Below are 27,254 nucleotides of genomic sequence, written 5' to 3' on the forward strand. Positions count from 1 at the left end.
CATACGAATTCGTTAGGTCCCCATTTATTTTACATTTCCCGATTTGTATCAAGACGAAGTTACTTATTAAAAACAACATATTAACTAAACAACATATTTATTAATAATAGGAACCCGCTCAAACTTCGTGTTAACGAGTTATCGTAACGCATTGACACCTAATCACCTAAAATAGGGGGAAGGCGTCCTGATTAGTTAATACGACGATTACGGGCAGTCTGTTCCTAAGCGTCGCCCGTACGTGGCCTAAATGCTGGTCACCGTATGAAATAAAGTTATCAAAATATTATATTCCCACTTCTACCAATTAGAAAGGATCTTAGAAGTTTATTGAAGCTACGACAATGAAGGTATGTATTTCAATTTTTATTTTTTTTTTCCTTTGTTGTATATGAGATCTTAGCTGTAAATGGCACACGAGACAAGGGATTCCGGGATGTGTTTAATGAATTAATAACATTGTCTTCGTTCATTTGTCGTACTTCAATAATTTATTTTAGTAGTAACTACATAAAAGAAAATAGATTAGTATATATGAAGGTATATATATATATATATATTATTACCATTTTATAACGTTCTTTCAATTCATTTTAATTTGATAAGTTTAGTGTATCGTGTCTCTGTTGACTGTTATGAGTATTGATTTGACAAATTTATATATCCCTTATTCAAACTTCTATTATAATGACAGATTATATCTTATTTTAATTTAAAAGTAATGTTATAAAATAATTTATTTTATATTTTAACGTTACATTTTAATATTTTTCAAAATAATATAATGTTTTATTCGAACCAAACATAAGCAGTTTTCTTTTAATCTTAATATATATAAATCTCGTGTCACAATGTTTGTCCTCAATGGACTCCTAAACTACTTAACCGATTTTAGTCAAATTTGCACACCGTGTGCAGTTTGATCCAACTTAAAAGATAGGCTATATTTTATTTTGATATATTATGTTATTATTATATTTCAGAAAAAAATAAGGTGATACGAAGTTCGCCAGGTCAGCTAGTAAAATTTTAAATTTTAATTTACAGCGTTATCAAAAATAAATAAATTTGTAATTATTATCAAGAGTCTATAATAATATCTTTGGGATTTTGCTAATGACTGATTATATTGTGACTAGCTCCCGCCCCGGCTTCGCACGGGTGCAATGCTGATACTAAATATACTACAGAATGTTTTTATTTATAGTGTGAAGCTAGCTTATGACATAGTTATTAACATAATAACAACAACATTCAAATATGCGTCGTTAGATTACACACGTTGTTACAGAATGCGTTGAAGAAATAAAGGTTCACTGCTCGTTCCCTGTAGGCGATAGCGTGATAATATGTAGCCTGTATGTTGACCCGACTTCTTAATAATATTCGTGCCAAATTCGAAGTAAATCCATGCAGTACTTTTTGAGTTTATCCCGGATATACATACAGACAAACAGACAAAAATTCTAGAAACTATATTTTTGGCTTCGGTATCGATTGTAAATAAAACTCCTATTCTTTTAAAGAAATTGTCAATGTACAGTTTTGACTTTCTTACCATTTTATTATATGTATAGATAATCAAGTATTAAATATACCTCCTGATTTTTAACATTATAAAATTCATAATTAGGTAGGTATTTCATTCGGGTAATCAAACGTCACGGTCACTTTTAGAAACAATACACATTATCTATAATAATAATAATATATATAAAAGCGAAAGGTCACTCATTCATCACGAAATCTCCGAAACTATAACACCTACAAACTTGAAATTTGGCAGGTAGGCTCCTTATAAGACGTAGGCATCCGCTAAGAACGGATTTTACGAAACTCGACCCCTAAGGGGGTGAAACGGGGGTTGGAAGTTTGTATGAAAGTCCTATGTTTTTGAAGTAAGAGACTTAAAATTTAAAATGTAAGCTCTATAGATGGTGAAAAGGTGACCAAATAATGAATATTTAGAAATCAACCCCTTTTTGGGGTTAAAACGGGGGATCGTAGGTTGACTCACTGATCACGAAATCTCCGAAACTATAACAGATACAAACTTGAAATTTGGCAGGTAGTTTCCTTATGGGGTGTAGACATCTGCTAAGAACTGGTTTTATGAAATTCAACCCTTAAAGGGGTAAAACGGGGGTTGGAAGTTTGTATGAAAGTTCTATATTTTTGAAGTAAGAGACTTGAAATATAAAATGTGTGCTCTATAGATGATGAGATGGTGTCCAAATAATGCATCGTAATCTATATATATAAAAGAGAAAGGTCACTGACTCACTCATCACGAGAACTCAAAAACTGCTGGAGGGTTCATCCATCCAGGATGGACAAAGATGAAATTTGGCAGAGAGGTAGATTATAGTTAGTAGACGTCCGCTAAGAAAGGATTTTGCGATATTCCACCGCTAAGGGGCTTAATTGGGGTTGATAGTTTGTATGAAACATATAAGTTCGCCTGATAGGTTATTTAAACTGCTGCCTGAAAATAAAACTAAGAATGTGGTGTATAGAGAGGTTTTATAAAAACAACTATTATATTATACTAAATTGTGCCTTTTAAAAAGTTATTCAGTGTGATAAGCATTTCAAGTAACTGAAATAAAACAATAATTTGCGTTAAACATCTTAATAGTAATGCATATCTTTATAACCACGCGGATGTAGTCGCGGGCAACAATTAGTGTATTATAAAACAAAGTATCCAAAAGTGTATGTGATAGATTCCCTCAAAATCTACTGAACGGATTTTCATGCGGTTTAAGAAGAGGGTTTACGTAACGGCTAAACCGATTTTGATGAGAGTTTCACTGGAAGTTTGCCGGGAAAACTTTGTGACACACTGATTTCAACGCGGGCGAAGCCGCGGGCACAGCTAGTTTAAAATAAACTTATGTAAATAAAACATAGTAATAATAATTATAATATGCTTTTTATCCAAAAACTATTGGATTTGATATTATTTCTCTTTTGACGTAGGTATGTAATGTTTAATTGTACAGAAACAAAAAAAAAATCACCCATACTGAGTTTAGAAAAATAGCTACATCGAATCTTAATTCTACACGCAATAAATAGGTAGCGATACATGATTACCTAATTTTAATTAATTTTTAATATGGTAGCATGTGCGTTGTTGACATTTAAAACAACGACGAATACACCTTAGTTGCGGGGTACTCGTAAACAAAGTTTTAGTTGTATAAGTGTGCTTGCTCACAAACGTAAAAAAACTGACTTCGATTTCGTCGACAAGTTTATTAATAACTACAACGTAGGTAGACGAAAAGATAGTCAAGTAAATACGCGTTATGAAACATTGCTCAAAAAACAATCATTAGATCTAGATCAAATTTAAATAGGATCACAAGATAAGCACCAGTTTTCGATTAAAAAAAAAATCATCAAAATCGGTACGTCCAGTGAGAAGTTATACGGTACAACGTGGGTCGAATAGCGCTTGTCAGATCTCAATTAAATTTACATGAAACGCAATACTTTTCGATTAAAAAAAATCATCGAAATCGGTCCGCCCAGTCAAAAGTTCTGAGGTAGCATACATTAAAAAAAACAATAAAATCGAATTGAGAACCTCCTTTTTTGGAAGTCGGTTAAAATTAAGTATTTACAGAACTCTTATGATATACCTATATAATTAAAGAAATCACAAAATTTTGTTAATTTTTTTATTTATTTATTGTACAACATCCACGGGCTCGTAATAATTACATCGGCACTTCAGGTCAGCATTTCTCAGACTGCCTAGTAAAGCAGACTTACCTAAACTTTAGAGCTTTTACCTACAACATTTAGTTTAAAGGTTCAATTTTTGTTGTATATATTTAAAAATTTAAGACTTTTTAAGATGTTACGGAGCTCCGCAAATTTCTAAAAACTAATATCCGTACTGAAACTATCCAAAAATAACGTATTTATAATGCGAAATAATATTTCTTTATTTATTCTAAATGTACACCGAAATACAGACACATATAAAGAGAGATACGATACAATATGTTACAAAGGCAATCTTATCACTAAAGGATGATTTCTTCCAGATAGCCTTTTGGCACAGGACATGATATAGTAGCAGCAGTTAGAAGTGTGCAACTGTGCACATATTATGGAGGAAAAAAATCAACATTTATACAACGTTAAACAAATTGTTTACATATTTAATCTATACAAATATATATAAAACTAGCTGTGCCCGCGGCTTCGCCCGCGTTGAAATTAGTGTGTCACAAAGTTTTGCCGGCAAACTTCCAGTGAAACTCTCATCAAAATCGGCTTAGCCGTTCCGTAAACCTACAATGGTGAAACCGCATAAAAATCCGTTCAGTAAATTTTGAGCGAATCGATCACATACACTTTTGGGGACTTTGTTTATAATACACTAACTGTTGCCCGCGATTACGTCCTCGTGGTTATGAAGATATGTATTACTATTAAGATGTTTAACGCAAATTATGTTTTTATTTCAGTCACTTGAAATGCTTATCAAACTGAGTAACTTTTTAAAAGGCACAATTTAGTATAATTTAATAGCTTTTTTTATAAAACCTCTCTATACACCACACGTTTAGTTTTATTTTCAGGCTGTATATGTTTCATACAAACTATCAACGGTGGAATATCGTAAAATCCGTTCTTAGAGGACGTCTGCTAACTATAATCTACCTCCCCGCCAAATTTTATCTTTGTCCAACCTGGATGGATAGACCATCCAGCGGTTTTTGAGTTCCCGTGATGAGTGAGTCAGTGACCTTTCTCTTTTATATGTATATATTACGATGCATTATTTGGATACCTGCTCACCATCTATAGAACATATATTTTGAATTTCAAGTCTCTTACTTCAAAAACATAAGACTTTCATACAAACTTCCGACCGCCGTTTTATCGCCTTAGGAGTCGGTTTTCGTAAAATCAGTTCTTAGCGGAGTTTACGCCCCATAAGGAACCTACCTGCCAAATTTCAAGTTTGTAGCTATTATAGTTTCGGAGGTTTCGTGATGAGTGTGTCAACCTACCATCCCCCGTTTTAACTCCAAAAGAGAGTTGCTTTCTAAAGATACAATATTTGGTCACCTTTCTACTATCTATAGAGCATACATTTTAAATTTCAAGTCTCTTACTTCAAAAACATAGGACTTTCATACAAACTTCCAACCCTCGTTTTATCCCTTTAAGGGTCGAGTTTCATAAAATCAGCTCTTAGCGGATGTTTACGCTCTATAAGGAACCTACTTGCCAAATTTCAAGTTTTTAGCTGTTATAGTTTCGGAGATTTCGTAATGGGGGAGTCAACCTACCATTCCCCGTTTTAACCCCAAAAAGGAGTTGACTTCTAAAGATACATTATTTGAACACCTTTTCACTATCTAAAGAGCGCACATTTTAAATTTCAAGTCTCTTACTTCAAAAACATAGGACTTTCATACAAACTTCCAACCCCCTTTTTACCCCCTCAGGGGTCGAATTTCGTAAAACCCATTCTTAGCGGATGTCTACGCTCTATAAGGAGCCTTCCTGCCAAATTTTAAGTTTGTAGCTATTATAGTTTCGGAGATTTCGCGATGAGTGAGTCAGCCTACCATCCCCCGTTTTAACCCCAAAAGGGAGTTAATTTCTAAAGATACATTATTTGGACACCTTTTCACCATCTATAGAGCTTACATTTTAAATTTCAAGTCTCTTACTTCAAAAACATAGGACTTTCATACAAACTTCCAACCCCCGTTTTACCCCCTTAGGAGTCGAGTTTCGTAAAATCCGTTCTTAGCGGATGCCTACGTCTTATAAGGAACCTACCTGCCAAATTTCAAGTTTGTAGGTGTTATAGTTTCAGAGATTTCGTGATGAGTGAGTGACCTTTCGCTTTTATATATATTATAGATTATAGATAGATTATAGATTATAGAAGATGAAAGTGTCTGTTTTTAATATTAAAATAACTGCTTTTTACTAAATGCATATGTATGTGTATACACGGTACATTTACTAAAATAACATTTTTTACAATTTTTGTCTGTCTGTCTGTCTGTTTGTTACGGCTAATCTCTGAAACGGCAGTCATGGTCACATGGTCAGTGGACTCGCGTCGATTTTTAGAGATTGTAAGGCTAGTTCTTAAGTTTTCTAAAGTTGCAGTGAAGTACTGATGCATGTTTCAAAAAAAAAAAATGAAAATTTGGAATAAAAAAAACACATTATAAGCCTGTGGATATATCACTTACACAAAAAAAACATCTCTGAAACGGCTGGATCGATTTTGACGGGACTTTCACTGGCAGTTAGCTGATGTTATATGGAGTAACTTAGGATACTTTTATTTTAGAAATTTATTTATTATATAACTCTGCGAACTGAAAAATTCCTTTTTTGTCAAATTCCACATAGACGAAGTCGCGGGCACAGCTAATTTAAGAGCCATTTCACAAAAATTGGTAACAATCCGCGGAATTAAAATATTTTGACAAAGTTAATCTCAGCATTGGATGCAATAATATAATTTCTATTATAGAAATTTTGTAGAGCAACCCTTGTTGTAGTAAAATAATGAGAAACAATTTTGATATAATATATTGTGTATAAAATTATTAACCTTTTCATCAGTCTCCTCCCTGGGTAAACGGTCGCAATGTATACTTTGAAGTCTTACTTTTCAATAACCTCTACTTTGAAACCATTTTAAAAAAATATCGTAATATGTGGAATATAATTTTGTTGAATAATAGAACAGATTTTCATTCCATTTGTATCTCTGTTAGTCGATAAAAAAAATTTAAAGTTACGAATATTTTCCAATTAAGTACAATTTTAAAAGCGCTGTTTTTCTTAAACAATTGTGTTGGCTCGCAAACGAAAAAAAAACCTACTTCAATTACATCGACGAGTAATACAACGTAGATCGACGAAAAAATAGTCAAGTAACTACGCGTTATCAAAGATTTCTTAAAAAGTAGTTATCAGATCTCGATAAAATTTATATGTGACCACATGATAAACATCAGCTTTCGATTAAATTAAAAATTATCAAAATAGGTACACCCAGTAAAAAATTGTTGCGGTATAATACAACGTAGGTCGGCGAAAAACGCGTCAAGTAAAAACGCATTATTAGATATAACTCGAAAAGTAGTTGTTAGATCTCAAATAGATTTAAATGGGACCAATTGACACACACCACCTTCCGATTAAATAAAAATTTGTCGAAATCGGTCCACCCGGTCAAAAGTTCTGATGTAACATACATAAAAAAATTACAGTCGAATTGAGAACCTCCTCCTTTTTTGAAGTCGGTTAAAAATTACACAATTTCGTTGTTCGTTTGTACAACTGCAACAATCATTTATGTTATTCCTATTATATTACTACGTGAAGCAAAAACTTTGTACCTACCCCTTTTTACGAAAATTACGCAGACGGGAGAGTATGAAATTTCGCACACTTACCTATCTATACTAATATTGTAACGATGTAAAGTTTCTAACTTTGTTTGTTTTTAGGGGGTTATCTTTGCAAATACTGAAAATCATGAAAATTCTTCCACTAATAGAAAGCTACACTATTCAGTAGTGACATGGGCTATATTTTATTGTCATTGAACAAAAAATTCAGTGAAAAATCTTTTACTAATCTTATATATGTATAAGGAGGGGGGGATTAAGGGGGTTCTAAACATTTTTGGATATCATATCAAAAATTGACCGCTCCAGCGGGGATCGAACCCGCGTCTCCGACTGACCGTGTCGGCGCTCTAGCCAATTAAAGCTCTCTCTCTCTCTCTGTAAAGAGCTCACTATAGACGGCGCCACGGTTCGCTTAAGGCGAATATAAAAATCATCATATCAAAAATTTCGATCTAGCGGGTACATCGTTCCATAGCTTAATTGGCTAGAGCGCCGACACGGTCGATCGGAGACGCGGGTTCGATCTAAGCTGGAGCGGTCAATTTTTGATATGATATCATAAAATGTTTAGAATTCCTAATGTGTGGGTAACACAAAAATAAAATCGTAGAGATTAAGGGGGCTAATAAAATTTGTGGCAAAACAAAGTTTGCGGGGTCAGATAGTAGTTTATTTAAAGAAAGAGTGCAGAATGCTATTTTTTTTAATAATGCATAAAAATACATTAAATCAATAAAAAAAAAACATTACACACACTACCAGTTATTTGACATATACGCATATATATATACTATTTTGTTTAATGTTCAAACTTATAATTTAAATTAATTATGGTCGAATTTCGACAAAATGGTAAAGGTACAAATTATCTCGAAATTTAGTATGTAAAAAATATACATACTTTCTTGTTGTTTTTGTATTATGGTACCACGGACTACAGACTTATTATATTGATATTAAAATGTAAACTTTACATAAACAAATTGGCAAATGTAAACTAATTATACAGATACAGAAATGCAAACACTATTAAAAAATTTACTTACAATAATCACTTCAGCCTATTGCAATCCACTGCTGGCCATAGGCTTCGCCGAATTCGTGCCAGGCATTATGGCGCGAACTCATGTGTTTTGACAATAGTGTCTACGCTGGGCAGGCGGGTTGGTGACCGCAGGGCTTGCTTTGTCGCACCGGAGATGCTGCTGCCCGTCTTTGGCCTGTGTATTTCAAAACCAGCAGTTGAATGGCTATCTCGCCATCGGTCGGCTTTTTAAGTTCCAAGGTGGTAGTGGAACTGTGTTATCCTTAGTCACTTTTTACGACACCTACGGGAAGAGAGGGGGTGGCTATATTCTTAACTGCCGTTGCGTTCTTAACTTTTCATTAAATAATTTGTTTATGAGGAATTAAATATTTGCTCAATAGTAAGTGCGTCATTTCGGAGAAAACGTGTTAACGGCTGAAGTCAATGGCTTTTAACCACGAACCCATTTTGTAATTCACCACACGTCAGCCCGCAGTCATGAATCATAGTTTTTCAGATAATCATACCCAAGCCAAATATATTAAAAACATTTTTAAAATTGTGCGGTTTGAAAATCCATAAATAACTTTAACAGTGGGTCTTATTTAAAAGATAAGTTCGAATTTCTCGGGGACCCTTCTTCCCTAAGATCTTCGAGGAGACTAATGTTAAAAATGCCTGTTCATAAAACAACATTTTTCAGTCAGTCTTTCACCATTCGGGCAATTAAACTATGGAATAATTTACCATTATGTATCAAAGAAGCCAAATCACTCCCATCGTTCAAAAGATTATTTAAAATACATTACCTTAATACTAAGAGCGATTCCAATTAAATTTATTTATTTATTAATTTTTATTATTTTTTTAATTTATGGCGAAATTGATTGTAACTGCTATGAGATACTGTTGTTATATTTATTAGTTTATTTTATTATATTAATCAAATGTATATATATATATGTATTGCTTGTAAGTATTAATGTGTACATATTTGTATGTAAGTTTATTACAATATAACTGCACCACCTACCCGATCCTCAAATAAATAGTATTCAATCCTATTTCGGGTTGTCTGGAAGAAATGGCTAACTAGCCATAACACCGCCTCTTGTACTACACATTCTTAAGTTGTCTGTATTATTATTATTATGTATTTGCATATTGTGGTGTACAATAAAGAGTAAATAAATAAATAAATAAATAAGTGTAATCCGTCTGCCACAGTGTCATTTCTGTGGCATCAAATGAACAGACACTGATAACTTCAAAGATGTATATAAAATTAAGAATGTCTTTGTGCCGCTATGAAACCCTGCGTGATATTAATGCGTTTACCTCTCAATGAAATAAAAATAAAATAAAATGAATTTTTGAATTTCTGTAAAGGCAGAGATTGAAACGCAGCCGAAATCTTTTTATAATGTGTCATGATGAAAACAGCCTTGGACAAATCACAGAATACACCGAAGTCCGAAGGCATACCTCGACTCCTACCACGCATCGATTATTGAAATGAAAAGCTCTATCTACACTGGCTTCAGTTGTAGAGCGTCTGTTAGTAAAATCGAATTGTTTGTTATCTAAAAGCTTATTTACCATAAAATGACTTAAAATTTGAAAGAGAATGTCTTTTTCAAATATTTTACTCTAGACAGGTCAAATAAAAATAGGACACAAATAAAGGTATAACTTTACTACGTTTCATAAGATCAGGAAACTCACCACTCACCAATGTATTTCATTCATTAAATATAATTGCTACGAGGGGTGCTATAACGGCAACAATTGTGTATTTTAACAGTTATATCTAGAGTTTTAAATATCTTCATTATTTCATTACCGTCTACGGGTCTGAACGTAACACCTTTACATACATTTTGTTTATGCAACGATTCAGCAACTTCGAGCGATGATATACCTTTAGTTATCGAAAGTGGAATGTTGGTAAAGTGTTTTTCCCAAAACCGTTGACACCTGCTTCTCTGGTTTAATACAATGATTTAAAAACATGTCCCTGACATATTGAATAAACAGATTTGCTTTACTTTCAGAGCATATTCTTGATCACATTCACGTCACTCCTCTCCATTTTGGCAATGGCTGCACCTCAGATGACTGACATTCAGTTAGAAAGGATTCTGGCTGATCGAGGAACTATACAACGACACATTAAATGTGCACTCGGGGAGGGACCGTGCGATCCTGTTGGCATTAGACTAAGAAGTAAGAACGATTTTATTTATTACTATATATGCTTAAGTGATTACACTGCTAAAAAAACCAAAATCTTGAGATCGTAAGTACTGTAAGTAGGTACTTCGAAAGGAATGTAAATATGTCTCTTTTAAGCAAGCTTAAGTGATTACACTGCTAAAAAAACCAAAATCTTGAGATCGTAAGTACTGTAAGTAGGTACTTCGAAAGGAATGTAAATATGTCTCTTTTAAGCAAAAGCGTTCCATCGAAGGCTTAAAAGTAGACTATGGGATTATTTTACCGGTCACCGTTAACGCTATTTGACAGATGGTGGTTTAGCGTATAAGCTATTTAACAGAAGAAGTAATAATATTATTTTCGATATATCCACCTACTTTTTATTAAAGAATAATAATAATATATAAAATACTTTTCACGTAGCAAAATATAAAATAGAATTCCAAAACAACGTGCACGTAGTAAACTATAAATAGAATTCTTACAATGTAAAATGTCAATTAAAAAGAAGAATTTATAATTGTGTTTGCTAGCAAACAAAAAAAAAATCGACTTCAATAACATCGACAAGTAATACAACGTAAGTAGACGAATAATTGTGTTTGCAGACAAACGAAAAAAAAACCGACTTCAATTACATCGACAAGTAATACAACGTAGATCGACGAAAAAATAGTCAAGTAACTACGCGTTATCAAAGATTACTCAAAAGTAGTTATCAGATCTCGATAAAATTTAAATGTGACCACATTATGAACATCAGCTTTTCATTAAATTAAAAATTATCAAAATCGAAACACCCAGTAAAAAGTTATTGCGGATTTTCGAGAATTTCCCTCGATTTCTCTGTGATCCCATCATCAGATCCTGGTTTCCTTATCATGGTACTAAACTAGAAATATCCCCTTTCCAACAAAAAAAGAATTATCAAAATCGGTATATCCAGTAGAAAGTTATGCGGTATAATACAACGTAGATCGACGAAAAAAAGCGTCAAGTAAAAAGGCATTATTAGATATAACTCGAAAAGTAGTTCTTAGATCTCAAATAAATTTAAATGGGACCAATTGACACACACCACCTTTCGATTAAAAAAAAATTTGTCGAAATCGGTCCACCCGGTCAAAAGTTCTAATGTAGCATACATAAAAAAAATACAGTCGAATTGAGAACTTCCTCCTTTTTTGGAAGTCGGTTAAAAAATTGACAAACGCACTAGTCGTTACTACGATTTTCGAAGGTTCCCCTTGATTTCTCTGGGATGCTATCATCAGATCCTGGTTTCCTTATCATCGCACCACCCTTGGGATATCTCCTTTCCAACAAAAAAAGAATTATCAAAATCGGTTCATAAACGACAAAGTTATCCGCGAACATACATAATATATATATATATACCGTATATATATATATACGGTCGAATTGAAAATCCTCCTCCTTTTTTGAAGTCGGTTAAAAATCCTAACAATAGTGAGGTATGTCGAAGATAAATAAGAAAAGTATAAATAAATAAGTAGAATATACTGATATATGCCGTCTCTTTACTTTAATTTGTAAACGGAAATTCAATAAAATAATATTTAAAACAAGATACTCTTCAAATCTTTATTTTAATTGAAAAAAAAAACTTAATAGCGATTGTGTTTTCAGCATTAGCTCCGCTTGTGTTGCGCGGGTCTTGTCCTCAGTGTTCTGCTCAGGAGACGCGTCAGATCCGCCGCACGCTTTCATACGTCCAAAGGAACCATCCGTGGGAGTGGGCAAAGATCGTTCGTCAATATGGCTGATAAATATATATCATTCTAAACTATATCATTAACTTTTGTTACTTGTAACTAATGTTTAAATTACTAATGTAGGTATAAGTATATTAATATTTTATAGAACAAAAATATATTTAAATTATTGTCACTTTTGACTATACCATTTTCTACCAACTAATGATGTATTAAAAAGTTATTAAGTATGTAAAATTGTTTATACTTATAAGAACTCAACACAGGCGATGAGTGCAAAGTTGTCTGTAAAATACTAAATAGTTATTTAATAAAATGAGTTCATCGAAAATCATATAAAGTGGAGAAGATAATATTTATAATGATATTATTGTTCCAATTTATAAATAAATATCGGCGACCATTAACAAAGACCTAATTTTGTCCTAGATAAGTAATAATATTTAAAATCAAAATTTACTTAACACGGTTTTGCTAATTTATATAAGCCCGCTGATAATACATACATTCCGGAAACAATAAATATAGGTGTGCATTCGTATTGTTGACCTGAATAACGTTAATAATAACAGCGTTTAAATTTAAGTTGTCTATTTATCTAGAATTTTATTTATATAATAAAGAACTGTACGCCAGTACCGGTTTTTCTGTTTTTATGCTATTAGTCATCACCGTCACGTAACGAACGCAAAGTAATATAGGTACCTATACATATATAGTTCATTTCTTTAGATGTTATGCAAAGGAATGGGGTACTCCATAAACTTAGTCGTTGGTTTCTATTAATCTTATTCTCTAAACTGAAATATAATAAGTAAGACAAAGGAATAAAAATGTAACCTAACTTGTGTTAATACACAACCGTCTTTTAATCTTAACTTTGTTAACCTTTCGCACAAATTATTTTTGAATAGACTATACACACCTAAAATGGCAAGCAAGAGGGGGTCGAGTTAAGTAAGCGGTTACAACATTGCCTTCGAAGCATTCTCTCTACGACCGCGCACTCGCTGCAACGCATGTTTGCATTCATTCGCCAATCGTCGAATTGTTTAGAAATCACTCTATAAATCCGGGTCACCTGGGACTTGAGGAAAGTAAAAGTGTAACAAGTTATATCAGAACGAATAAGGATGCAGGTAAGAATATTATCTTGTAAATTTTTAAATACTGCCGATTTTCCTGGTCACGACGAGCTTTCGATGGAAACAGATTATTGAACTCACGAAGGGCGCAATTTCTTACTTATCTACTAAGTTAGGTATTTGTTTATTTGTTGCACAGCGTAGGATGTTTATTGTGACTTTAATATATTTGAATTAATTTACTAATATTACTATAATTATACTTTATATATTTATTTCATTCTAATTTGTTCATAAATACCACTTAAACAATCTATATTCTTTTTGAACAATTATCATATAATTTTTTTATTTCGATTATTAATTATCTATATGTAAAAGTTGTAGCTCAAGGAATTTCTACAGTATTCATTGCGTTTAATGCATTTAAGTAATAAATAAATTTTCCTCCTTGACATACCGTAGACATCAACGAACTCGAACTTCCAAGAAAACGCGTGAATCAATATTTTCGCTTTTTGGATAAATAACTCGTTTTGCCCATTATTGTTTTAATTTTTTTGTTAACTCGATTTAGGTGAAGGGCGATCATTACGACAAAGTAAATCTTGCGTTTTTTAATCACTATGAACTTAACGCTAAATTATCCTTATTTTCAATTCCACATAAAGTATTACATGGTCATCTTTATAAGCCTCTTGTCATAAGTGTCATGACTCAAACAATATTTGAACAAGGTTGGTCCAGAATACATGATATATGGGGTTTCCCCACCATTTTTAAAATAATAATTTACTTATAGTTCTCTTATTCGGAAGTTATTCAATTTTGAAAGTAATTTGTTGTGTATTGTTTGTTGTGCTTAAACACAACGAAATACTGGAAACACAAACACCAAGATCACAGCAAACATCTGTATAATCTACATAAATCTTCCCCATTAACGAGGATGCAGCTTATAATTTATGTAATGAACGAGATGACCTGTAATATATTTTATGTAGTTTCTAAACAAAACCCGTCAAAGCCGTCAATTTTTAACCGACTTCTAAAAAGGAGGAGGTTCTCAATTAGACTGTATTTTTTTTATGTATGTTACATCAGAACTTTTGACCGTGTGGACCGATTTCGACAATTTTTTTTTTTTTTTTTATCGAAAGGTAGTGTGTGTCAATTGGTGCCATTTAAATTTATTTGAGATCTAACAACTACTTTTCGAGCTATATCTAATAATGCGTTTTTACTTGACGCTTTTTTCGTCGACCTACGTTGTATTATACCGCATAACTTTCTACTGAATGTACCGATTTTGATAATTCTTTTTTTGTTGGAAAGGGAATATCCCTAGTTTGGTACCGTGATAAGGAAACCAGGATCTGATGATGGGATTCCAGAGAAATCGAGGGAAACTCTCGAAAATCCGTAATAACTTTTTACTGGGTGTACCTATTTTGATAACTTTTAATTTAATCGAAAGCTGATGTTTATCATGTGGTCACATATAAATTTTATCGAGATCTGATAACTACTTTTTGAGTAATCTTTGATAACGCGTAGTTGCTTGACTATTTTTTCGTCGATCTACGTTGTATTACTTGTCGATGTAATTGAAGTCGGTTTTTTTTTCGTTTGCGAGCAAACACAATTATGTCAATAATATTTGATTGCGTATTGTCTTCGGCGGTCTCTTTATTGCTCGCAATCGTAAAACTATACGACGTCATCAATACAACTTCAACTTTTATTATTTTGTTGATAATATTTAACTTACATTCTATTGTTATTATTTCTTCAATTACATCGACAAGTAATACATTAAACGTAGGGATACGAAAAATAGACAAGTAAAAACGCGTCATCAAAAGATTACTCAAAAAGTAGTAATCAGATCTTGATAAAATGTAAATGAGGTCACATTACAAGCATTAGCTTTTGATTAAAGTAAGAATCATCAAAACCGGAAAACTCGCTGAAAAGTTATTCAATATAATACAACGTAGGTCGACAAAAAATAGTCAAGTAAATACGCATTATTAGATATAACTCAAAAAGTACTTGTTGGATCTCAGATTAATTTTAATGGGACCATATGATACGCAACGTCTTTTTATTAAATAAAAAAAAAAACAAATTGAGAGCCTCATCCTATTTTGGAAGTCAGTTAAAATTAAAGCTGATGCGGTAACTTCATGATCTATATCTATACATATAATAAAATGGTAGGAAAGTCAAAACTGTATATTGAATATTTTTTTTAAAGAATACTTGGGGTGTGATCTACAATCGATACCGAAGCCAAAAATATAGTTTTTGATTTTTTGTCTGTTTGTCTGTATGTATGTCCGGGATAAACTCAAAAAGTACTGCATGGATTTACTTCAAATTTGGCACGAATATTATTAAGAAGTCGGGTCAACATATAGGCTACATATTATCATGCTGTCACCTACAGGGAACGAGCAGTGAACCTTTATTTCTTCAACGCATTCTGTAACAACGTGTAATCTTACGATGCATATTTGAATATTGTTGTTATTATGTTAATAAGCATGCTACAAGTTGTCACACTATAAAAATCACGCAACATAAGTAACTTAGGCCGATAAACATAATTAAATGAATATAAGTAGTATCAAGACAATTTTAAAGCAGCGCCATCTATGATATATCAAAAACATCATCATCAATCCCTTTTTGGCTATAAATAATTTAAATTCTATCATGTTGGCGAGGTTAATAGTTGTTTTTAATATGTAATAAGGAGTAACGCTAAACGTATGACGCGTAACGTATATGTAATAAGGAGTAACGTAAGCTACTTTTAATTTACAAATTTATTTATTTTATAACTGTGAACTGAACAATAAATTTTTTGTTAAATTCCACGCGAAGTCGCAAGCACAGCTAGTTTCCTATAAAAAAGTGCAATATCTACGATTTTATTTTTGTGTTACCCACACATTAGGAATTATAAACATTTTTGAATTACATATCAAAAATTGACCGCTCCAGCGATCTAGTGGGTACATCGTTCCATAGCTTAATTGGCTAGAGCGCCGACACGGTCAGTCGGAGACGCGGGTTCGAACCCCGCTGGAGCGGTCAATTTTTGATATGATATTCAAAAATGTTTAGAATTCCTAATGTGTGGGTAACACAAAAATAAAATCGTACATATTAACAATACTTTTGTTCATACTATTATCATTAGAAACGTCAGAATCTGTGTTTGAGTCTTTTTGTGGTATTATAGCATCTACACTCGCGTGCAACTGAATCGACTCAAGCCGTATATTGGTATAAAAGATCGATTTTTAGGAAAATGGCTTATCCGATTTTCTTGTTTTTTTTTTGTTTGAAAGCCTAATCTTTTCTCTTAAAAATGTATTTTAATAAGAAAAATCGGTTGAGTATTTATTGATAAAATTTAATTTGACAGAAATGCATAAAAAATGAAGAAAATGAAAACAACAACATAAATGAATAAAAAAATTATTTTTGATAGAAGTAAAGAAAATTAAAATTTTCTATACTTTTTATTGCCTCCCCTAGCTTTTATAATGGCTTGCATGCGATTTTTCATTGATTTTATCACTTTTTTGATAAAATCTTGAGGTATCGTATTCCATTCTTCCTCTAGCGTAGTTTTGAGCTCGACGATGCTTGATGGAGCCGTATCTCTAGCTCGCACCCTCCGTTTCAGCTCATCCCATAAATGCTCAATGCAATTCAGATCAGGACTGAGGGCTGGCCACATCATCGTCTCAATTTGCACCTCTTGAAGAAACTGGCGAGTAACACTTGCTGTATGACACCGAGCATTATCATGCATCAATAGAAAATCTTCTCCTATGTACCCTGCATAAGGTACAACATGATCGAGGAGAATGTTTTCCACGTACTTTTGAGCTGTTAGACCACCACTCCGACCACCACCAGGCACGAAAACAAGCTCGGTCTTCCCTTCATATGATATTCCAGCCCACATCATAACTGAACCACCGCCATATGATACTGTTTCAACGAAACAGCATTGCGAGAACCGTTCCCCTGGACGCCTGTATACTCGATCTCTTCTGTCGTTGCCATGGAGACACATTCTGCTCTCGTCAATGAACAGGTTGGAGCTCCATTGCTCAATAGTCCAATTGAGGTGTTCACGAGCAAATTAAAGTCGGGCTTAACGGTGACCTGCGGTCAGTTTCGGGCCTCTGGCTGGCCGTTTAGGAGTTAAATTGGATTTCTTCAGCCGTCTTCTAATTGGCCACTGACTGACAGCCACTTCTTGAACCCTTCTGAGCTCCTGTTGCACATCAACGCCCGTGAGATACCGATTTCTCAACGAAGTTAAGACAATGAAGCGGTCGTCCGTCTCAGATGTGCTCCGGTGTCTATTGGTTTGTGGTCTCCGAACGAAGCCACTAGTCTCTTGAAACCTTCTGTATACTCGTGAAACAGCTGATTGGCTCATGTTAAGTTTACGAGCGACTTGACTTTGATGATGGCCCGCTTGCAACAAAACTACAACTTGGACCGTTGCTTCTGAGGTAGTGTCCATTGGATCGCGATTTAAATACTGGGAGCTTAAGGAGATATGTACCTGTCAACGTCTGACGAGTGATTGAAAAGAAATATGGGTCACGTGAGCTTTTATACATGATTTAGTCTCGCAACTCATGGGTACCGCAACGAGTAATTTCTGTAACGCTCATGTTTGACCGTATTTATTTAAAAAGTTTTTCATTGTTTATTTGAAAATGGCTATATTTATGAAAAAAAAAATATATTTCTTTCGAATAAAAAAAGTTTTACAAAAATCGGATAAGCCATTTTCCGAAAAATCAAACTTATATACCAATATACGGCTTGAGTCGATTCAGTTGCACGCGAGTGTATAATACGCTAAATCAAAATGCAAATAATTAAAAATAATCAATACAAAATAAATAAGTGACCTTATAGATCACATAAATAAAGTAAGCCTATTCGGCAAGGTACCCTGCAGGGCACAAGATCTCTTTTCATAAAAGTTCGCAGTGTACCCTACAGGGTACAGTTTACTTTACAGCGTAATATCTAACAAAATCGGGTGAAAGTTGATCAAATAAAGAGATATAATCGATTGATCAAATAAAATAAATATATATAGTATATGTTAACAACTAAATTTTTGTGATATACACCAAGTTAAACAACTAAATAAAAAAATACAAATTAATTTAACTTTAGGCGCGACATCCGATCTTGACGCTTCGACATTTTAGCGGGTAATGTTTAAAAATGACCTCCTGCAAAAACTATGACGTTGACATATTAATGTTTATGAATTGAGCTAGACGATAAATTTATTAAGACACATTGATATTAAATATATATATTTGTATTCTCTATAAACAGACCCGTGCTCTATAGGTCACACGCCGAAATTCATATCTTAACTAAATGTGCCCTCTAGTACACTTGCCAAGTTAAGGGTTAATAGGTAAACACCATTACAGCCTATACAGTCCACTGCTGGACATAGGCCTCCACAAATTTACGCCAAAAATAACGTGAACTCATGTGTTTTGCCCATAGTCACCACGCTGGGCAGGCGGGTTGGTGACCGCAGGGCTAGCTTTGTCGCACCGAAGACGCTGCTGCCCGTCTTCGGCCTGTGTATTTCAAAGCCAGCAGTTGGATGGTTATCCCGCCACCGATCGGCTTTTTAAGTTCCAAGGTGGTAGCGAAACTGTGTTATCCCTTAGTCGCCTCTTACGACACCCACGGGAAGAGAGGGGGTGGCTATATTCTTTAGTACCGTAGCCACACAGTACCACTAAACTAACCTAAATTTTTTTGCGTATCTTAACATTCATGTCTGTCTGCGTCTAACTCTAAGACATTTTTAATTGTTATTTTTTTTAAATGGTTATTTCGCATATTTAGTCACAGCATAACACGCACACATGTATTTATAAGCTATATGAGTCAATACCTAGTACTATTTTGAACCTTGCCTCAGACTACCTTTCTCTTAAATCATAAAATTACATGTGGTACAAGTGGTAGCTGTAAATTACTATATAATACACTTGAGGAAACGGTCGAAAAGTACGTAATAAGCTAACACGATGACTGGTATAATTATGTTAATCATAGGAGCTTTTAATAAATAGGGATTTATCCTTGCGATATTTTACGCAATAACCAGTTGTGGCGACGTACTTGACTTTGACCAAAATAAGGGCAAATTAACACTGCATTGCAGTCTTATAACTCTTGTAATTATAAGGAATCTCTTCTTCCCAATTACATTAACTATATCTTTTTTACATCACTATAAGTGACGTATAAAAGGGTATATACTGAAGTGTAATGCGTATAAATGCAGTAATAATGCGTTTGTTTTTGTATGAGGTTTGTACGTTTGGTGTACTTTATATGTTTGCTTGCCTTACTATTATTGTAATATAATAATATTCTTACATAAATTTCCAATCTTTTTTTACGATACCAAATATTGTCTTTAATTTTAAAAGTAATACAATTTTTCTAATATTTAATTAAACTTCTATAAAATGTTACCTCGATATACGTACAAACATTGTTTGTTATAAGGGTTTATTATAAAGATGTCATGTTGGTCTATTCTTTTCGGTCGTAAACTATGTAAGAAAACTTGTTTATTAATGTCAAAATTACATAAGTCAGTAAGTACTCATCTGCTTGCCCTGATAAGTAACGTAAAGTTTATAAGTAAATAAAACAGTTATATAGAGGTAGCTTGCTTTTTATATCTATAATCCGAAATGATTTAGAAGAAGAAATCATTATAAATGTAATTTTATATTAATGTAATAAAACATATTTTCTAAAATGACATTATATTATGTAATGTGCAAAAACACTATAATAAGTGATGAAACCACGAAGAACGCCTAGTGTTTGAAGTTCAATCGAAAAAAAAAATAGTTTGTTATATACGTAACTTAAAATGGTAAAAATGATAATATCATGCATTACAGGTATTAGCGTAAATTTTACTTCACTAATAAGTAATTAAGTACTGACACAGCTATATATTTCATTTTATTTTAAAAGACTTAAAAATACTTGTAACTTAATAAAAACGAAGTAACAACAACATCGGTAAAAACTATAAACGCTACAAAGAAGTGATCCGTACTGGTTTTTGGTTTGGCTTACCAGGTTGGTTTACCGCAGGCCTAGCATGCGCGCCACGACAAAATTTTGTCTACCCCTTTTCTCGTATTATCTCTCTATGTCTACAGTAGCTAACATGCGTGCACGCGATACTCTTCTCGTTACGTCAATAGAAGAGATAATCATTAAATTTTAGTGATCTGTGATATTTATCTCTACGGAAGCTAACATGACATCGTAATTTTGTCGAATTTTGTCGTTTTAGGAAGAGAAACTTCTCGTTTTCAATATTATCGACGAGAAAGACGATAAATAAAAAATAAATAACACCGGGTGCCTATTTTTTGTATACCATGGCGTTTCCCTATTATAATTTTATAATTTCGGTATACGAAGAGCGGGAAATGCGAAAAGTCGAGTGAAGTGTGCCATATAATGACACAAAAAAAGTATTTGCGCCCTGTTGCTTCTTATTCTAAATAATAATAATAATTATACTTTATTTCAGACCAAAGTATAAGTCCATATTGGGTTAGTACAACTAGACAAGACAACATTCAGAATAAAAAACAAAACAAAATTATATTAAAAAAATCAATAAGTAAAAATAAAATTAAATAGAATAAAAGTAAAATCAATAATCAAAAAAAAAAAATTCAAAAATTCAAAAATTTTAAAAATTAAAAAAAAAAAAAAAAAAGCAATGCGTGATAGAATTACAATTATCTAATGTGCGACAAGATATAAAGCACAACACGAGCATATTGTTTTACATATATAATTAAATTCATTTACTTACAACGTTTTATTTTCCATATTTGATTTTTTAAATTAGATATACACTTTTTATCTTAGCCAAAAGGCCGAGAACATTGTTAAATAAAACATGTGTCACTCGTTTGAAATTATACAAACGTTGGCTCATCCCGGTTTGGCACGATTGGTCAATAACCTTGTAAATTCAACTTTACGACATAAGAAATAAGAATGATATTCAGTTGTGATTATGGTTGATAATGTTTCTCTACTCGACAAGGCGAAGTCTTCGGAAGAGAATTTTGTCTCTCGTAGTGCGCATGTTAGGGTAATCGAGAAAATACCTACTCGATGTAGACATTATCTCTCTCTCTCGTCAAGAGATATCTCGTTGTATGCATGCTAGGCCGGCAGGAACAGGAAGAAACATTATACAATATCTATACAAATAAATAAAATTGGAGTGTCTGTTTGTAGTAATAAAATAACCGCTTTTTCTAAATGCATATGGATGTATAGACGGTACATATACCATAATAACATTTTTTACAATTTTTGTCTATCTGTCTATCTGTTTGTCTGTTTGTCAGTTTGTTCCGACTAATCTCTGAAACGGCTGAGCCGATTTTCACGGGACTTTCGCTGGCAGATAGCTGATATAATAAGGAGTAACTTAGGCTACTTTTATTTTACAAAATTATTAATAAAAATATCTACTTAAATATAAATATCTCTGCAAACTCAAAAATAAGTTTTTGTTAAATTCCACGCGGACGAAATTGCTGGCACAGCTACTTTAATAATAAAAATACGAGGCATTATACGTAGATATAAACTACGATATGATAGACTTACATAAACATAACATACTTAATATATGTATAAATAAATATTTTAATATATAAAACACATATACACATACATACATATACATAATACGAGTATATACATACAAAGTTCATACAAGTTCTATACAAAAATTTATGTATATAACTATATACCTATCCGTTATAGGTAAGAGCCGACTGAAATAATATAATTTTTAACGAATAATTACCTACGTTACAATTTAAATCTAGATTCGATGCGGGAATCGATCCAACAGAAACGGAAAGCATTTTGTCAGTAGAATCTATCTTATTCCTATTTAAAAAACAACGCTCTTCTGAAACACGTAATATGTTAAGCTGATTTTTAACAAAGCACGTGTTTATTTAAAGACATCTGTCCTTCAACCGTATTCAAAATTGTAACGCCAAAATTCTTTTACATCAGTGAACGAGTGTTCAAGGCAAGGCGATATATTATGTAAAATGTAGTTAAGTATGTTGAAGTGCATTGTTTATAATTAGAGTTTATTTAAATATAACAGCGAAGTGAAGTAACCAAATATCTTGATTTTATTTATATAAATAAATATATTAGTAATGATTAATATAAGTAGGTACTTAGTAAGTTGTTTCTTTACACTTTTATTGAAAGCTTTTGTTGGTAGGTAGCCAAATAATTGCTCTCCAGACTCCAGTAGTGTTGTGTTCCTGGGGTGAGTAGGCCAGATTTCCTGGGAAGGTATGGGAGTAGGGTCGGCAAAGCGCTCATAATACGTTTACCATAAGACGGACCGTACGCTTGTTTCTCGTATTGAAAAAAATGTTTATTCTTAACCTTACACTAAGTTATGTTGGTTGATTGTAAAATTTTAAGCTAGTAATGCCCAAAGATCTATAAGGCTATTTAGATGTTGTGGCCCAAAAAGGTTTCCAAAATAATGAAATGACAGCCCAGTGACCTAAAAAACATCAATCTTGAATATTTCTTCAGTTTTAACAATATACATTTGTCATTTTTAAACCTAAAATCGTTGTGACATAACAATGATCGGTGAATACGGAAGAGAGATCAAAGTATTAGGCCGCACTTATTCCATTCTAATTTTAGTACGTTGGGCCGAAATTCATATTTCATAAGTACACACAAAATTCACACTCATCGTCTGTTCGCTAGTTAAGCGACTTAATGCTGGTGTCACAGCCTGCTGATATAGCAATTTTTTTTTATAAATATACATTTAAATAATACATATATAAATATATAAATAGAAATATTACATCCAGACTCAGGCGGAAAACCCGCGGAACAGAAAGCAGGACCACTACAAACAATTTAAATTTAGCTTTACGAGGCAAATACAAATAAAAACTATTCAGTGATACAAGTAAAAATGGCTGGCCGTCAGCTGATAGCTATCGTATTGTTTCATCGCCGATTGTGGTAGATTGGCTAATAATTAAATTCCTAAGCACGTTCCATTACGATGTCAGTGTTAAAGTCGCGTGAATGACTTGCAATCGGGATTAAATATACAATATGTCGTGACCGCACTTAATCATTATATAAGTTGTAAAATTATTGAAAGTGTCTTTAATTATGTTATAACACAAAATCTTCACTCACACTGTCTAAAAATATAAATTAAAAAGAAAAGTCGGATGACTCAAACCATTTTCATTTCTATTGATAGAATTTTATAATTTGTAACAAAAATAATAAACAAAGTAAGTACAAAATAATTTATAGTATAAAATTAATGATGTACCTAGACATGTGGACGCAGTGGTCACTCAATTGACTGTTGCGTTGGCTGACGCGGGTTCAATACTCGCTCATGGCATATTTTTATAGATCATATAGTATTTGTCTTAGTCTGTACGACTGTGCTTGAATTCAGCGAGCATTTTTTTGTATCAATAGGTTGGCAAACAAGCGTACGGCTCACCTGATGGTAAGCGATTACCGTAGCTTATAGACTCCTGCAACAAAAGAAGCATCGCAAGCGCGTTGCCGACGCAATCCCCAATCCCCTCCCCCCAGGAGCTCTGGTCACCTTACTCACCAACAGGAACACAATACTGTTTGAAAACAGTATTATTTAGCTGTGATCTTCTGTAAGGTCGAGGTACTTCCCCAGTCGGGCTGCTCCATATTTTGAGCAGGGAATTCCTGCTGTGCCCTACCTCAGTTAAATTGCATTTGTAAAACCCTAATACAGAAATAAATTCTAGTGGATGCCGTTGAGCATTGAGGTATTTTTATATTTAAATTAGATAATAAGAATTGGTAAGCAATAATATTATTATACGTTTCCTGTGTACTTAGGCTCTCTCTATTCTCAGTAATTAAAATTATTATTTGTTGTTATAGGTAAGCATAGTAATATATACTTGCATAGACATAGGTAAATTGTTTATAACGATGCCAAAATATAGGCCAGTGGCAGATAGACGAACTGAGGTACGCAATCAAACATGTTAGTAGATCGAAATATTATTTACATGAAAAATTATTTTATTCCACAGGTTATCCATGTTCTGGTGTTGTGCTTTGTGGTAGCCGTGTATGCTGCGGAGACTCCGAGACCTGAAGTGTCAGACACAGTTTTAGAGGACGCCCTCAATGACAAACGTTTCATACAAAGACAGCTCAAATGCGCTCTCGGAGAAGCACCGTGTGATCCAATTGGAAAACGTTTGAAAAGTATGCTTTCTAACATTCTATTCTAAGAAGAGATATTTGTTTTGTTTTAACCATAATACTTATACTCATCGTGACATATCTTTGTATAGAGATAAAACAATTATTATGTACAAAAATGGATCGGAGCCTTAACAGCGTTTATTAAATAACAGACGTTGGTAACATAAGCTAGAACCATTTAAGTGCAGTATTCGGGCTGTGACAGTCGCCAGTTTTGAAGGCTGTTGAAATATTTTATTAAATTTGAAAAGTAGGTCGCGTAGGAAAAGCGTCAATAATTAAATTAAATGATTGGTTAACATCGATTGTTAAATAACGACTCAATGTATATTTCAAAATTTACAATCAATTACTTAACAAAAATATGTTAGTTTAAGTATTTGTAATTTAAATTTTATTCGCAATCATCATCTATACTAATAAATAAAATTGGGGTGTCTTTTTGTAATATTAAAATAACCGCTTTTTACTAAATGCATATGGATGTATACACGGTACATATAACAAAATAACATTTTTTACAATTTTTGTCTGTCTGTCTGTCAGTCTGTTTGTTCCAGCTAATCTCTGGAACGGCTGGACCGATTTTGACAGGAGTTTCACTAAGAGATAGCTGATGTAGTAAGGCGTAACTTAGGCTACTTTTATTTTACAAAATTATTAATAAAAATATTTACTTAAATATAAATATCTCTGCAAACTCAAAAATAAGTTTTTTTGTTAAATTCCACGCGGACGAAATTGCTGGCACAGCTACTTTAATAATAAAAATACGAGGCATTATACGTAGATATAAACTACGATATGATTGACTTACGTAATAATATTAATAATTAATACATAACATATATACATAACGTATAAATAAATATTTTAATATATAAAACACATATACACATACATACATAAACATAATACGAGTAATGTTTGTTTTAGAAATGTATTTATTTTATAACTAGTATTCGACTACTGTGAAAACATAATACGTGAATTCTTGTAAAGTCAACTTGATATTTATAAATATTTTTATATATATTTTCAGCTCTCGCTCCACTAGTGCTGAGAGGAGCCTGCCCACAATGCACACCACAAGAAACTAAACAAATCCAACGTACTTTATCTTACGTGCAAAGGAATTTTCCACAACAATGGGCGAAAATAGTGCGACAGTACTCTGGTTAGAGTTTCTATGCGTAATATAAGTTAAGAAAAAAAAAACCCAGGATAAAATTCACGCTACTTAAATGACTGTTTTTGTTAAGTTTTGACGATATATAGTCGGTATGGTTGGTAGATTGTGACAAAAAAAAATATAGCAGCATATTTTTTTTTTTTTAAATAAAATATTCCTTTTTTAAAATCGCAGTCAAAAAGGAAGTCAGCCTTTTCTCTGGCATGACTCTATTACGAAGGCATAAAAGTTTTAATATCGATTCTATTAGCATTTTTTGGAATTGCGTGTCCCTTCAACAAACGATCAGCGTCAACGCTGCGAGTTTCTCAAGCGAAAGTCATAACTCGAAAAGACCTTATTAAAATATAGTAATCAAGTTTAACATTCTGTTTATAAGTAAGTACTTACGAGTATAACAATGTATACATTATATTCACTTGATAGAACTGATATGACCTCATGACATAATTGTAGTGCTACCAAATGAAGTCTAATTTCTGTAATCCAGTTTTATTCAATGTATTTTGGTATACTTACAGTAAATGCATGCAAATAGTGTTGTGGTTTCCATTATAAATTGTATAAAAAAGGCTATTTACCATGTTAATAAATTTTAAGTACGTACTTATGATTAAAAATGAAGTTTTGACAATGTAAATATACTGATTTAAAAATAGTGTACTTGGTAAAGTGAAGGTATTTGTAGGTAATCTATATTATGTATAAATGTGTTATTAGATTAATTTAATTTAAAATGTTTAGTATTTGCTCTTAAAGGGTTACACTTAGACTAATCTAACATAAACTGCCAAATATCAGTCGAGTTAATCAGTGTTAGCGTGTAGTTATTTTTAATTAAGTTTTTTTTTAGAGAAATCGATCAAATAAATAGTTTAAAATGTTCTAAATATACGTATATATACATAAATCAATTTTTTCCCACGATTCTCTTATTCAATTTACATCCCATAACATTTATGAGCATCAAGTTAGAAAAATTTATTGACAAAATATTTTCTAGGTATTTACTAAGGGAGCGTCCATAAATTACGGGAGGTGTTTTTTTAAATTTTCTGTAGTAAAATTCTAAATCAAATTCTTTTCCATTTTAAAGTTAATGGAATTTTTCACAGTGAACAGTATGGTTTCACTAGATGTCGC

The 27,254-nt window shown here is 32.7% G+C and overlaps 1 protein-coding gene across 1 annotated transcript; it reads left to right on the forward strand.

Moving 5' to 3' along the window:
* The first annotated feature begins 218 nt into the window (after nt 1-218).
* LOC123659095 (ejaculatory bulb-specific protein 3-like) lies at nt 219-26,649 on the forward strand. Its single transcript, XM_045594359.1, has 5 exons — nt 219-350; nt 10,500-10,671; nt 12,313-12,431; nt 24,742-24,919; nt 25,962-26,649. Exons 1-5 carry the CDS (start codon nt 345-347, stop codon nt 26,099-26,101), a joined length of 615 nt encoding a protein of 204 aa, XP_045450315.1. The 5' UTR covers nt 219-344; the 3' UTR covers nt 26,102-26,649.
* The last annotated feature ends 605 nt before the right edge of the window (nt 26,650-27,254 follow it).

Source organism: Melitaea cinxia, chromosome 13 (genome assembly GCF_905220565.1).
Source record: "Melitaea cinxia chromosome 13, ilMelCinx1.1, whole genome shotgun sequence".
NCBI lineage: Eukaryota > Metazoa > Arthropoda > Insecta > Lepidoptera > Nymphalidae > Melitaea > Melitaea cinxia.

Excerpts from the sequence above, each read along its gene's own strand:
- LOC123659095 (XM_045594359.1), top strand. Across the intron at positions 10,672-12,312 it reads TGTTGGCATTAGACTAAGAA|CATTAGCTCCGCTTGTGTTG; the intron begins GTAAGAACGATT and ends TTGTGTTTTCAG. Across the intron at positions 24,920-25,961 it reads AATTGGAAAACGTTTGAAAA|CTCTCGCTCCACTAGTGCTG; the intron begins GTATGCTTTCTA and ends ATATATTTTCAG.